At 35.3% G+C, this 15929-nt stretch overlaps 1 protein-coding gene across 4 annotated transcripts in view; it reads left to right on the forward strand.

Annotated features, from left to right (window-relative positions):
- LOC129809720 (uncharacterized) overlaps positions 1-14012 on the forward strand; it is a 43616-nt gene extending 29604 nt beyond the window's left edge. For 2 of the 4 annotated variants that reach the window (XM_055859759.1, XM_055859761.1), the window contains exons 4-6: positions 742-1053; positions 4229-6893; positions 13361-14012. In XM_055859759.1, coding sequence (XP_055715734.1) covers positions 742-1053; positions 4229-6893; positions 13361-13413 — 3030 coding nt within the window. In that variant the 3' untranslated portion in view covers positions 13414-14012. The remainder of the gene's footprint in view (positions 1-741; positions 1054-4228; positions 6894-13360) is intronic. The other 2 variants (XM_055859760.1, XM_055859762.1) reach the window with 1 other exon arrangement.
- The last annotated feature ends 1917 nt before the right edge of the window (positions 14013-15929 follow it).

Genomic DNA, 15929 nt, shown 5'->3' on the forward strand with positions numbered 1-15929 from the left:
GTGAGGAAGAGATATCCTCAACATTTAGTTTGTGTGAACTTGTGCAAGTCACGCAGATGCATTACAAATAGTCAGTAAAAATTTTCAAGTGTCTCTCTCACACTTCTGGGGCATTTTTGCACGAGTTATAGATTGTGTGGTGTTGCACAAAATGTTATAAATTTATTGTGGGTGTGTGGGAGAGAAAATGATGTCGATGAGTGGCAGAAGCGCACAGATTATTAGATAAAATCGAGTGCAATATTCACTTAAAAAGTAATTCACTTGGAAGTCATCCAACTGTGATAATATTGTGCCACGAAAAAAAATCTCCCCCAATACCACATCAAAACGGCCAACAATCACGATCATCATCAATTTGCTGTGATGCTGATGAGTTTCGGGGAGTTTCTCTCAAAGATGATGTGCAATCACAAAAGTCCACTTGAGGAAAATGTTGTGAGAGAACGAGATGGAGAGAGTATTGAGATTAATGAACTCCTTCTGGGTATTGTTTACATTACTTTAAACAGCATAAATGAGGTCGTTTTTTTTCGTTTGTCAAGGGGATGGTATTTGAAGAGAAATCAAAGTTCTTTAAATGCGTGTCTATATTAAGTTTTTGGAATAAAATCCCCTTTGTTATGTTGTTCTTCTGTTTTTTTTTTTGCTCTCGTGAGGAAGTAACTCAGCGAAATTCAATACTCTTAAAGTCAATTTCATGAATGCCAGAGAGTGATCGTTTTTCATTGGAATTCGCAGAATCACGGAGATCCACTGGGTGGTGATGAATGCGGGAATTATGAAAAGAATTCACTGAATAAGATCCCCAGGGCGAGTTTTACATCACAGAAGAATATCGATCTTGGCCATCATTCGACACAAGTGGACAAGAGTGTGGAGTTTTCGGCACTGACTGAGGGATGTGGCACTAAGAATGTCGATATGACGCCACTGCAGCTCAATCCGTCTTATAAATCAGTGAACAGTGTTGTGAATCCCATTATTGACCCCTCAAAGAATGTTCAGGCATCACTCACGCACAGGATTGCGGTGAAGCAGGCCAACAGAGATGTAAGTACTTTACTTTCTTTCTTATTTTAATTTTTAGGATTTTTTTTAGAACATCAAAACTATCAAAATAACTGTTGATAGCGCTTAAATCGAATTTTGAAAATATTCTTTTAAAATTTGACATAGCCAAAAGTTTGGCGAAAAAGTATTTTGTCCGCCAAATCATCTTACAGAAGAATTTTAAAATTATTGATAAAAAAGAGACAAGAAAAAAACATTAGGGTATATTTCCGGTACAACTTTTAGATAATGAAAATCATCTTCATCTGCATCTTCTTTCATCTGCATAGAGATGAAAGGAACAGTTACAAAGTACTGAGGGCAGGTCATTGATGAATAGAGAAAAGAACAGAGGTCCAAGAATAGACCCCTGGCCAATACCTCAATCCAGGAAAGCCGCGTCAGATTGCCTGTTATTATATTTAACAATTTGAGAACGATTGCTCAAATAAGAGCGAATGGGAGCTATTGCTGAGGACGAAAAAGCAAATTTGCTTAAAAGTTTGTAACAAAATAAGTCATGAAAGAGGCTGTCAAATGCTTTAGTAAAGTCGAGAAGCACAAGAATAACGAACTGACCTTGATCCAAGGCAGACGCTATATCGTGATTAACCTTCAAAAGCGCCGTCGTAGTACTGTGCCCCCGACGAAAGCAAGACTGAAGATCACAGAGGAGATTACGACTTTCGTCCTGATACGAAAATGCCGTTGAATAATTTCTAATAACGATTTTTCAAGGATAAAGGTTATTAAGGCTCTAGAGAAGAGAACATATTCCTGAACTGAATGGGGTCATCTTTGTGCACTCGTTGGAAAGGTTACGAAATTTCTGCCAAGTCTGAACTGGTTGCAATCGGTAATGAACCGGTTCATAACCGATAACTAATTTTTATCCGAAATTCAATTATATTCACTTTAAGGTATTTTGGGCAATTTTTGAGTCATTTATAAATCGGTTCGAATCGGTTGTGAACCGGTTATGAACCGATAAGCAATTTTCATTCGAAAATCAATTCTATTAGTTTTAAAACTCGTAACTATTTTGGGGGCATCTTTTGAGTGATTTAAAAATCGGTTCAAATCGATTTGAGAACCGGTAAACGGTGAATTATGGAAAAGTACTTTTGAGGTATAGCATCTAAGTCACGAGTTCGAGCACTTCTCAAAACCTGGGACGCATTGCCATCCCTTTTCATTTTCAGGATGTATTTTTCAAAGAAAAAAAAGTAACATGAAGGAATAGCTAAAATTGTTTCATTTTACGTTTGTTCCGTTTCAAACGGTTCTTACACACCTCTGTGTTAATGCATCGCAATTTCTACATTCTGATAGTTAAAAAAGAGCTAGAAGGGCTAAACGGTTAGATAAAGCTATTTAGGGTTTTCTGAGGACAGCCTCATAAATAGACCTTTGCTTTAGCAACGCAGTCGTGTGGTCCTTTTTTTACATTTTTGAATATATTGTAGAGGTTGAGTAGATGTACTTGACCTGACCTTGAACTATTCCATTACGCAATAATCGTCGGTATAAATTTCTTCGGTATCAGCATGTAACGCAAGAAGCAATATTTTTGTCGTCGTTTGCACCATACGAAGAACAACAATTGCAAATACGACAGCGGTCGACCCAAGGACAAAAGGTCAAACATTTCCAGAGAGCGTATTTCTGGTTTTTTTTTTGAAAACCTTCTGAAAAATCTTAAATAAATTTAATTGACAGGTTGACAATGAAACCCAGATTGTCATTTTGCATAAAATAAAAAAAATGTATATATCGTCGGTTATGAAAAAGACTATTGTAAGTCTACTTACAATAGTATAAAAGATAGTATAATTCGATGCAGAAACCTTAGATCTATATCCCCACAAAATTTTATGTTGATTAAGATATTAATGCAAAAGTTACAAGAAAAAAACTTAAAATCAGCGTGCCCAATTATTGAGTTTTTTTGCCCACAATTTTGCTATAATTAATTTAAAAGTAGTGTTAACTAGAAGATATTTAATGCGTAAGTATGATGAAATAGTTTCAAAAGCTGAAAGTATACTAATTGCAGTGAAATTAATGAAAATAAATTTTAGCTGTCAAACTTTAAACCTCTTTCCTGTAAAGTTTACATTTTGGACTGACAATAATCTTCTTCGGAACCGACGATATAGTCAAGTGTGCTAATCCGGGCGCTTCGCTATCTGGATCGTTTATGACTAATTCACTTAAAATAATATTTTTATCCATTAAATATGTGAGTGTAATCGATTCATTTCAATCTTGTGCCAGCTGGGTTCTTCACTAAAGATTTTTTAGCAGTGATATTTTCGCTAATGACAGCTGGTTGATTGAAAATATTTATTGTTTTTTTTGTCCTTGTGAGAAAAGTATTTTAAATCCAAAGGTTTAATTAAAAGTGGACTAGCGAAAAGGCGACCCAGTTAGTGCATGTTGACTTATTTCAGTATTATCATTATTTTATAAATTTTCTTTCATATTTTTAATAATTTTTTTTATACATTATGTTTCTGAATGAAACAGTGAATAATTCTATGGATTTAGAAGAAGTAAAAGAGAATTCCATCAGTCCAAAAACAAGCGTTTAACCCTTTAACGACGAGATAGTTTTCGCGGATGCAAAATCAGCAATAAAAATGAAACCAATGAACAAAACCAGTAAAAGGTCTTATATCTGGCCTTCAAAAAGCCAAAAGAGTCTGATTTGGTCTATTTTTGTCTCTATGAACGATAGGGATAAAAATAGCCTAAAAATTTAAGAAATTTTTCTGACAATACTAATGTATAATAATTTTCAATCTAATGGAAAATATTATGTTTGAGTATTGTTGTTTCTTTTCCCAAAACTTTTTGCTTAAAAAAAATTGAAAGTATAAAAAATATTTAAAATTAATTTTCAATATGAGAATTTAAAAATTCGCCATTTTTAAGCTTAAATATTTAGTATATAACAAATAGCTGGAGGCTGGCAAAAAATATCCTAGATTCGTTCAACCTTCTGCTTTGCAATTACGTACAAACATAAGGAAAAAATAACTTTAGGTTGTCATGAAAAATTATTTTCTTTATGGGACACCGGTGTCCCAATCGTTCTTAAAGGGTTAAGTAGTAGCACTCTTCGGACAACGATCCAGTTACACCATCTTACTGTATATTTTTTTTATTTTAGCAGAAAACGGATGAAAATGGCAATTCGGTGAATTCTTTCAATGCAACAGCAACAGTCACAGTTCCCCAGACATCGAAGACGAAGAAGAAGATCTCCAAGGCCGAACGCAATACGATCATCAAGAATTCCCATGATATTGATGGTTTTCGCGGGAGTGACAATATTGATTCATTGGTGCGTTTCATTGAGAACAAGGAGAATACACGCAAGAATGCCCTCAAGGCCAGCAGCAGCAAAAATAGCAACAATAGCAACAGCAGCAATTCAGGAAGTGTAATTGTGTCCAGTGATCGGGTCAAGAAGGAGAAGAAGAGTTCCGGCGGTGGGGAGAAGAAGAAGGAAAGTGGTAGTAATAAGTTGAAGAAGAGCAATTCAATGGATGAGTTGAGTAGTTGCAGTAAATTGGAGGAGATTGCACGGTCGGAAAATGTGAGTAATCATGAAAATGGTGGAGTTACACTGAGGGCCAAGGGGAAGAAAGTGCCGACGGAAAGTACACCATTGCTGGGCGGTGGTGGGAAGGGAGGTAAGAGGGGTGAGAGGAGATCATGGGGAACGGAAGAATTGTCATATTTGGGTGAGACGGAGGTGACTGAGGTGCAACAGGGGAAGAAGGAGAAGGAGAAGGAGGGGAAGAGTAGTAAGGGAGGTGGAAAGGATGTAGCAGCTGCAGTTGGTGGAATAATTCCTGGTGGGAATCTCAAGGGGAAGAAGGATGATCAGCAATCCCTTTCGGTGGAATCAATGTCATATGAAATGGCTGAATTTCATGTGGTGACCAAAAAGAAGAAACCGAAGAAACGACAAAATATCATTGTGACGCCATTTGAGGGTGATAGTCGGACGGTAAGTAGTGCTCCAAAGGGGCAAAATGTACCGACAAGGGGGAGTCAGAAGTGTGCCAAAGTTGTGTACAATCATCAGACAAGTAGTCATTTTGCCAATGATCGCGATGTCTATGTCAATGATCGGCGCAAATCAACGTCATCCGTGCCACCGTCTGAGAAGTCTGATTCCAGTGATCTCGATTCTGTCCATTCACTGCCTGTGGAATCGTCCACGGCATTGTCCCTCGGTCTTACGACAATTCCCACGACACATCCTACAACTTCCACACCACCTCAAGCTAGCTATGCTGATATCGCTAGAATAGCCAATAGTGCTGAACAGAGATTTCAGCTCAAGGACAATTGGCCAGCTATGCCACTGAGGCATGGTAATGGTACCACCAATCAGGAAGCCATGGAAACTGCATCGACTAACAGCGGAAGTAGCTACAAGAGTCAAAATAGTGTTGTACAGCGAATTATTCAGGAGCCGCCGGCAATGATTGTGGCGGCAGATGATGCTGCACCGCAATCGGTTGCGGAGAAAAAATCCCCAGGAACGTTAAATGGAATCATAGGGGGAGTAGGGATGAGTGTAGATGGCGCTGTTGGGCAAAATATGGCTGATGTGATTAAAAGTAGTATGGAAAAATCATCTACGTCAACGCCACCTGGTGGCAGTGGTGAAAGTGGCGCGAAAGTCCAACTACAGAAGTCAAAGAGTGTCGAGGCTGATGTCACAGCCTACTTTGGCAGTATTGATCAGTATCCGGCCCTGGAGAAGACGATAAAGTCAAAGGTGCAGCATAAGACAGTTCCCAACGTCGATATGATGACGAAAAAATTAAAATCAATCGTATCAAGTAGTTTTAGTGGCAATAGTGTTAGTATTAGTGGTAATTGTAGTAGTGTAAGTCAAAATTTGGCTGTGAATATGTCACTTGTTGAACAATTGAAGTCACCAGGGCTCGTTAGTAGTGTCAATAGTCGGTGTGATAGGAATGCACAACAGCAGCAACAACAACAACAACAACAACAATCCAAGATGGATGATAGCCATGGTAGCATCAGTAGCAGTAGTAGCAGTCGAAAGTCGAGAAGGTCCAGTGAACACAAAACATCGAGTCAACTCGATGATAATCGACCAGCTGTCATAATTCTCAATGACAATGATCGATATCAACTCAATGAAGGCATAACATTTGGCTTTGACATCAACAATCAACTACTCTTTGGGGATTTCAATGAGAATGAACTTCATCTGCTGGAATCGGCCTCATCATCATCAACTACCACGACAACATGTGGTCAAAATCCCGATACGGGCTATGGTTCAAATGCCTCAACAACTGACAGTTTAATCAACAATACCAGTGTGTCAAGTCAAAAGTCTAGCGAAGACACAAACTACACATCCGAGACACACTTCAATCACTCCCTCGATGATACCTATTCGGAAAATCCAACGCCACCAGAGGAAAATGTAGACGGGGAGGAGGATGAAGAGGAGGAAGAAAATAGTGAAAAGTGTGATCCAATGCCCATTCTAAAGGCCTGTGTTAGTGTTCAGACCAGTATGGAGCATTTGTATATCAATGACACACAACCACCAGTACAGGCGGTTCGTGTCGAAGATTCGTCCATCATTGCCTCCATTCCGGCCCAGATATCATTCACGCATGCAGACAGTGAGAGTAACAATATCATGCAGATGCTGAGTCCGGCTGGTAGGAGGCTCTGCGGCAAGAAGCTCAATGTGAGATATGTAGCACCAGCCGAGGATGAGCTCAATCTTACCGCCTACAATCACGACAAGATCGTCAACTATGTAGGATTGGGTAAGTTGATTTATCTTTTACTTACCTACATTATCAAATATTTCGGAAATTAATTTTTAAATGGGGAAATTCCGTTCGGATCTGGCAACACTATTTGTGGAGTTTTCAGCATAAGATCAAAAACTACCTCTTCTCCAGAACTTTCGATCCACTCTGTGTTTTTTGTCTGTCATACATTTTGTGCAAGTATATTTTATAACTTTTCAAAAATTTTCCTTAGAAAATTTCCCTTTGCCCCAAAGAACGAAAGTAAAAATTTCCCAAAACTCGGAAAATTTCCCTTTGCCCCAACAAGGATACTGATAAATTCCCAAAACTCAGGAAATTTCCCTGTGCCAAAAAAAGAACGAAAGTAAAAACTTTCCAAAACACGGAAAATTTCCTTTTGCCCCAACAAGGATACTGATAAATTCCCAAAACTCAGGAAATTTCCCTGTGCCAAAAAAAGAACGAAAGTATAAACTTTCCAAAACACGGAAAATTTCCCTTTGCCCCAACAAGGATACTGATAAATTCCCAAAACTCAGGAAATTTCCCTGTGACAAAAAAAGGAACGAAAGTAAAAACTTTACAAAACACGGAAAATTTCCCTTTGCCCCAACAAGGATACTGATAAATTCCCAAAACTCAGGAAATTTCCCTGTGCCAAAAAAAGAATGAAAGTAAAAACTTTCCAAAACACGGAAAATTTCCCTTTGCCCCAAATGACGAAATTAGAAACTTCCCAAAACACGGAAAATTTCCCTTTGCCCCAAATGACGAAATTAGAAACTTCCCAAAACACGGAAAATTTTCCTTTGCCACAAATGACGAAATTAAAAACTTCCCAAAACACAGAAAATTTCTCTTTGACCCAAAGAACGAAACTAAAAACTTCCTAAAACACAGAAAATTTCCATTAGCCCCAAAGAACGAAACTAAAAACTTCCCACAGTACAGAAAATTGCCCTTTGTCACAAATGACGAAACTAAAAACTTCCCAAAACACGGAAAATTTCCCTTTGCCTCAAATAACGAAACTGAAAACTTCCCAAAGCACAAAAAATTTCCCTTTTCCCCAACATGCGCTACTGATAACTTTCCAAAGCACAGATAATTTCCCTTTGCCACAAATGACGAAACTAAAATCTTCCTAAAACACGGAAAATTTCTCTTTGGCCCAAAAAAAAACACCGTTGTAATTTCATTATTTTATTTAATAAAATATACTTGTGTAAAATATATGAAAGACAAGATTTCCAATGAAAAAGTTTCCAAAGACAAACTGGGAACAACAAAAGTGCAAAAAGCAAAAATTCCGTAAATCATTTTGGATTGGCGGGGAAAATCCAGGATTTTCTGGATGAAAAGTTGAATTTTTAAAATTTGTGTGGTCTTATAGAATCGACCGCTAACTTTGTTAAAAATTGTCGAGTTGGTCGTACGTTTTACTGATCAACAAAGAACGGTCAGGAGTTATGCCCTAGGCAGATTTATGACTTAAGCCGAGAGTCGGCTTAACGTAATAATGATTTGACTAAATTCCCATCATGTTCCCACTAATTAAGTCAATTCTCTGCTCAAGTCGAGAAGCGAATTTAATCAGAAATTGATAGAAATGTAGTCTAATCATTATTTTATAAGTATGTCTTGGGTATTACTTTTACCAAAGAGCAGAAAAAATAGACCTTTCTTGATTTTTTCTCATTAATTCTTCACGAAGTTTCGACGATGGATCTCCTCTTCATCAGGTTTCGATTTTGGAGAAATAACTACGTACAGACGGGAAGATTTATTGCAGCACGCGCTGCACTGCGCTTCGACTTGATTACACTTCTCCTTTGAGTTCAGCATTAAGCGGACTGACACAGGCATTCTGTATCGTACCGTTCTTTGTTGAATTCAAAGAAGAGGTGTGATCAAGTCAAATTCCACTGCAGTAGCAAATTTTCCCGTCTGTACGTACACTGAGAGAAATCCGAAAAAGTTAAAATAACATTCCGGAAATGTTAATTTTACCCTACAGTATTGATCCGAAATCGGTGTAAATATTACCCTTTTTAGGTGTATTAGGGGTTAAAGTTATCCCTTTTTATGTTAATTTTACCTTTAAAAAGGTGTGAAATTAACATTAAAAAATGTTGATATATTTTTACACCTAAAAAGTGTTAAAATTATAAGGAAAAAAAAAGTTAATCGCACCCCCATTTTTTTTCTCAGTGTAATTTTTCCTCCTAATTCGAAACTTGATGAAGACATGGGGATTTATCTCTGTGAATATTGTAGATGTTCAAACCATTATTGTCTACATCTCTGTACGAGAACCAGAAACCCCTGATTGCTAGCCATAAATTTTGGCTTAACACTACGGTCAACACTTTCACGGCAATTTAGTCGTATGTGACCTAATTAAACTAAAAGGGTTGGCACTTTAGCGATAAACACTGTGCCAATTCGTGGTCGGCTCTGAAAATCCAGTGTCTAAAGACCATATGAACTTTTAGCAGATGCTGCTAAAGGCCTAGAGTAAATTATGTTTTATATATTTATTTTTATTTTTATTATAATATTTATTTTTTCATTTATTTTGTATCATGAGATTCATTGTGAAATACTTTAACAGAATCCTAACAGTTTTTATTAGAAATTTCAACCAATTGATTAGAATATTCAATCAAATTAGAAAACAACACATTTTGAAAAGATGTACAACATTTTGGAAAGCGGGACAAAAACTTTTGGAAAGATGGACATAGTGATATTTAATAACAAAATATTATACGAAATATGTAGAAAATCAATTGTTGAGGGTTTTCTGTGTATACTTGCACATTGGATAATTATGCTAATCCCTGCTTTATGTCCGGGTAACACTTGAGAATTTCTAATTACCAAGAACTTTCTCGACGTCCAACCAAAGAGAGGTTCTGTAAATTTCACAGACGCCTCGCTCTGTCCGGCAGGTTTAGTTTTAAAGCGGATGCAACTTTTTAGCACATTTCAATACCCAATCCGCCCAAGTCCTTTTCCACTTGATTTGGGAGTTCTGTAGAGGCTCCTCTTTGTCTTTTTCCTGGTGTTTTTTCGATACTTACTACCCACTCTGTCAGAAAAAGTGGTCCTCGGAATCTGAAAATCTTGGGAGCCTTTCTCCAAGAGATTTTCTCCTTATCAGCTACTAACTGCTGTTGCAACTATTTCTCCGGGTACTTAAGGATCTATGTCTTCCTTGGTGACATGATTTCACTGCACAAAACCACCAAATTTATTCACAAAATTAATTTGTTCAAGATTTCATAAAACTTGTTTTGAATACAACACGAAATAAATCACTTTTCTCTCCTTTTTAACTTTAATATTTCAGAAATATTTATTATTTACCTTTTAAATGGATGTATGTCCTTCGATTTTCACTGCGGACTTAATAAATTTCACAAATTATGCCGAAAAGTCAAACATAAACACTATGATGTTTTCCTAACAACTTCCATAAGAAACAGCCCTGTAGTCGATCGGCCGCAAAGTTTCACAGTAACAGAAAATTTCCTGGAATTTGTCTTCTATTTTTCCACGAGAGTTTTCGTGGAAATAAACGCTAATATTCCGCTTGGAATTCTGCGGAGTTATCAGCTTTTTTCGCGTGGATTTCCTGGGAAAAAAGTCCGAGGAATTTTCTTGCAACATATCTAAGAGCATTCCCTGGAAATTGATTCAAAATTTCCTTTGAATATTCCGAGTATATTTTCTAATATCTTTCCGACCAAGACTCCATGGAAGTAAGTGCGAAAATTTTGCAATTCGCCCTAAGGCTGTCTACACACTATGAGCATTTTTTAAAAAAATTCTTTAAAAAATAACCCTAAAAAGGTTTTTAAAAAGAATCGGCTCTACACTAGTGAAAATTTTTGTAAAAAAATGGATTTTTTACAGAAATTTGCCTAGTATGTAAGCAATTTTGTGAAAAAAACCGACCCATTCTTATTTTTTAAAAATTTTTTTAAAGAATTTTTTTAAAAAATGCTCATATGTGTAGACAGCTTAACGCTATAATTCTTGCGAGCTAGACATACTCAAATGAACGATATGGTAGCAATATTTTCAATTCAAAAGTAGAACAATTGGGTGTTCGTCTGATAGATGAACACTCTCCAAGTTCTAAGCTGCCAATTGACACTGATCGTCCATATTTGTGGATGTTTTTTTTCTGGAAATTCACTATGAAAGTTCCAAGAAAATTTTAATCAATTTTTGGAATTATTTTGAAGAAAAATATATTTAAAAAATCCAATGGAAAAGTCGTGGAATTCCGTAATATTAAACCACGGAAGCCTCTAAGGCCGTTGAATGGAAATTTCCACGGAGAATTTCGTGGAAATAAAGAGGATTTTTCCAAATTTTTTAAGGGCTGACTGCCGATTATACGCTAATAATCCATAGGAAAAGCCGTGGAAATATTCGTCAGAGAAAAGTCCATGGAAACTCGCGGACATTTCTTATTAGACGGTCCTGTACAGAGTTCCGCAAACGTCCATGGAACGCTAGGGAGAAATTTAGCGTCAAATTCCATCTCGGAAGCTTACGCGGATTTTGAGCGGTAAAATCCAGGGAATTCCACGCGGATTTTTAGCGGTAAAATCAGCGGCCATGGCAGAAAAGGCTACTGGAAATCCAGTGGAATCGCTGCGGCCGTTGGCTAGCTATAAGGAGAAAAAATGACAACTACCATGTGAAAGGTTATGACACACGCATACAATATATTTTTTAAATTCTTCTTGCAAGTCACCCTTTGATTGTTTAATAATGACTTTTGCATTTTTAACTTTTCAAATAATCACAAAATTAGATTTAATAATCTTTTTATCGAAAATTGAAATATTTAATTGATTTATTTTCAAGTTTTTAGGGAGGTGTCCCACATTCCACACTGCTTGGTCCCACTTTCCAAACTGTCTTGCTTTCCACATTTTACCCTATCTGTGGAAAAAAAATTAAACTTTTATCTTTTTGTATCTTGGCAGATATTGAATTTTGTAATTTTCGATTTGTCACTTTTTGCCCCAGATTGCCACTATGTTAAAAAAAAACTAAAATAATATAAAATGTTTGAAGCCAGAATCACAGCGAACAGATTGGGCTTTTCTACATGCTCATTGCTTTTTTACACGTGGAAGAAATAATCAAAAAATTGCTGCACCAAACCAATTTTTGGACTAATTTGATATTTATTACGCCTTATGAGACAATATTCTTTAAAAAGAAAATGATAAATTGGATATATTAGTAAAATTTTCCGATTATAAGTACCTTGAGAAAAGAGCAAAGAGCAATTGACCGGTCAATTGCTTTTTGCTCTTGATTCGAGGTTTTTAGATTTGGCAAATTTTACTAATAAATCATTTTCTTTTTAAAGAATAATGTCTCACTCAGAAAACGGAAAAACATCAAATTGGCGCAAAAATTGGTTTGGTGCCGCAATTTTTTGAATATTTTTATCACGTGTAAAAAAGCAATGAAGGCGTAAAAAAGCAATGACCATGTAGAAAAGTCCTATCTGTTCGCTGTGAATGTGTGCTAGGCCTGAAAGCCTTCTCCTATTATTTTAAGCTACTTTCTTCAACGAATCCCTTATTACTTTCATTTATTCTTTGGGTTGAGTTGCTTTTTTAAAGCAAAATATGCGGTATTAAAGCTGTAATTCTGCGGTACTCTGGCCGTACTTCCACCTCTTACTTCATTTATATTTATTACACCTTGAACATCTACAATTTATTTCACCAAAAAAAGTCGACTGGTACATATTACGGGTATTACCGTATTCTTAGCTAATTATCTTCCTATTTTTTTCTGTGGATAATGTAAATGTCTTGATCCTAAAGATAATAGAAAGTCTTATGCTGAAGAATTAATACAGCTTCAAATGCAAAGACTTTTATTTATTGATTTAATTTAATAGGGCTTTTGAAAAAGAATTTTGCACTTTTTTAATGATTTTTCCGTCGTTGCTCAATTGATAAAAAGTCATGAATGAGCAATTTTCCTGAGAAAAGTCCATAAATTTTATGAATTAAATACAAAAGAGTGAAGGAGGAATGGAGGAGAGGAAGAGAAAAAAATAATATAATAAGAATTCTGTAGAATTTTCATGAATTTCTTATTTATTACATCGAGCAAAAAAAAATCCGCCCCAAAATGAATAGGCAGACGTAAGTCAATCGTGAATAATTGGGTATTACGGGTATTACGTTGCTAAAGAGCTTTTGGCATTTAGAGTAATTAATAATGGTATGTTTTTGGTGAGAATTAACTTCGGCAAATCAGAGAGATTAGTACTGACATATTTGTGTCATTGTTCTGTGATTAGGCAAAATCAATTGGAAATTGATTTGGGCGGGAGGGATGGGCAATGGGGACGAAACCTAATGCATTTTCCTGGGTCAGGAGGACAGGAGATTTAATTAGGGACTTTTTTTTTGTGCTGTGGTTTTCAGCTTGGGAAACCGTGGCTGGAAATGATGGAGTTCAGTACTACGATGGCCAATAAGACATCAAAGATATCAACAAGGAGAGAGAAGTAAAAGAATTCTTTGTGGTGAGCAGAAGCTGAGAAAAGTGGTGCGAAAAAAAAATTGAAAAAAAAAATTTAAATAAATAAAAGAATGATTCTTTGAGAGAGAAAGTTGGGGTGAAAATATTAAAAAAAACCATTGAAGACATTGAAACACATTGAGCATGATAAAATACTAAAACAACATTTAAAAAAATAATACTAAAAGATTGTGCGAATACTATAAAAGAAAAATGATGACTAAAATTGGTTCTAGTTATTAACACAATAATACTTGCAAAAAAAAGAAAAAAGAGAAAATATTTATCGAAAAAAAACACTTGAACTAACAACGGAAGATATAAAAAAAATATATATTAGAAAAATAAATGTGTATTGTACATTAAAAAAAAACTGAGAGAAAATGGTGGAAAAAAACATTATACATATAGAACACTATTTAAAAAAAAAAGAAAAAAAAGGTGAAAAAATGAAAAACTTGATAGGCAACATAGGAAATTAAATAACGATTAATCGCTTTAGGTAGTTTTAAAAATTGAATGGAGATGAAAAAAAAACAATATATTAGGAATATAGGGGAAACTGGGGTACCACCAAACACTTTTGAGAGATGCGATTTTGACTGAATTTCCTAAGAAAACTGTGAATTTTAGAAAAATATTGCTTACCCCATGTTATAGCCTTGGGTATAGGCTGCATATTAATGTATACAAGGATGGAGTGAAGCACTTCAATTTTCCGTAAAAAGGAAAATTGTGTCACCATGCATTTTTCGCTTTTTTCCAACCACCCGGGGTACCACCAAACACTTTCTGGGGCACCAAAAAACATCTGTTTTTCTCACCCATTGAAGTTATTTTTGGCATTCACCACAACTCTTAATTATAAAGAAGATATTGAAAATGTAAATAATTCTCAAAAAAGTACTGCAAAATTTAGAATGAGTGATCAAAATAGCAAAAAACTAAAGCACTGCACACCGAACATATTTTTCAATGGATTTTTCATTATTTTGACAACATTCGACTTCTGACTGGAAAGCAGCGCCACTAGAATCGTGGCAAACACTATACCTAAAGTTCAAATTTTGCGCGCTCTTCTGATTATTTGTAATAAAATCGAGAAATCATTCGTCAATCCTTGATTAAAATCATTTAAGAATCATTAAGAATCATTTAATGCAAAATTGGGTTCTTGAAACTATATTTCACCTGAGTCTTGAATGAAAATTCCATGAATGGAGATAAATTTCTGAAATCGAACAAAGAGGGAGATGAAGAGTAAGAAAGACAAGAGGAAAAATTTTGCCATTCAAGCTACGCTCGCGACATCTGCAAATGTGAGAAATTTGACTGTTTGTTGGTGCCTCAAACTCTGTTTTGTGATGGATTATATATTTTTTTAAAAAAATGTGAACATTATTTTTTTTAGCAGATACATAAATATTATCCCAAAACATGTAGGAAAGTACTAATGTAGTGAAATTTGATGTAACTTATTTCAGTTTAATTTTCCAGGTAGATATATAAATGACTAAAATTATCAAAATCTCACAATTTTGCGAAAAAAGATTCTTATTTCTAAACTACTTGAACTATGTGGATATTTCTTTCTCTGGACAAGCATCCCTATAGTATCTATGATTTCATGTAAGTCTCATTCTCTGAAATCTTATACTTATTTAAAAAATCGCAGTGTTTGGTGGTACCCCTGTTTGGTGGTGCCCCAGTTTCCCCTAACGAAATTTTTCAGCTTTTGGAGATATTACGACACTCTCATGGTGAATCCAAAAAAAATATCAGTTTACTGAAGAAGTGTTTTAAAAAAAAAGTGGTAAAAAAAACCAAAAGGTAAATTAACTTTTGAAATTTTTGGCATGCGAAAGGAAATCGCATGCAAATTTCTTTTTGGACTCTGCAACAACAAAAAACTTTTGACTCGCAAATCATGATTTGTAGGAAAAAAAAAGCATCTGATCGAAAACCAAAATCAACTCTAAGCTCTTTAGAATTCTGATCTAAGGGCTGGGATGTTGATAAAAAGAATTACTTAAAAAACAAACAAAAAAAATCCCGTCGTCATAGTTTTTAGTCAAAATATAAGGGGTATTAATTTGTAAGGACTTGAGAACGAGATAAGTCGACAATTTCGTCTGCAAGTGAGTAAAAAAAAGGAAATTAATAAAAAAAACGTCAGAGAAGCAGAAGAAAAAAAATCTATTTAAAAAAAGAAATCAACCATCTTAAGAATTTCACTAAATAGAAGAAGAAAAAAAAAACAAGATGAATAAGGAAAAAAATGGGACCTTTCGTGACATTACTTGTAATAATTGTAAAGTGTGTGAGTGTGTGATATAGTAATAATTAACTTTTCATTTTATTCTTCAGAGAAGAGTGTGAGTCAGATAAACAAAAAAAAAGTAAATGGAATAATTATGAAAAGGTAAATATAGTGTTAACACGGCTTAAAGCAGCGTTTAATTTACTCTGAAT

This window comes from Phlebotomus papatasi, chromosome 1 (assembly GCF_024763615.1).
Source record: "Phlebotomus papatasi isolate M1 chromosome 1, Ppap_2.1, whole genome shotgun sequence".
Classification (NCBI taxonomy): Eukaryota; Metazoa; Arthropoda; class Insecta; order Diptera; family Psychodidae; genus Phlebotomus; species Phlebotomus papatasi.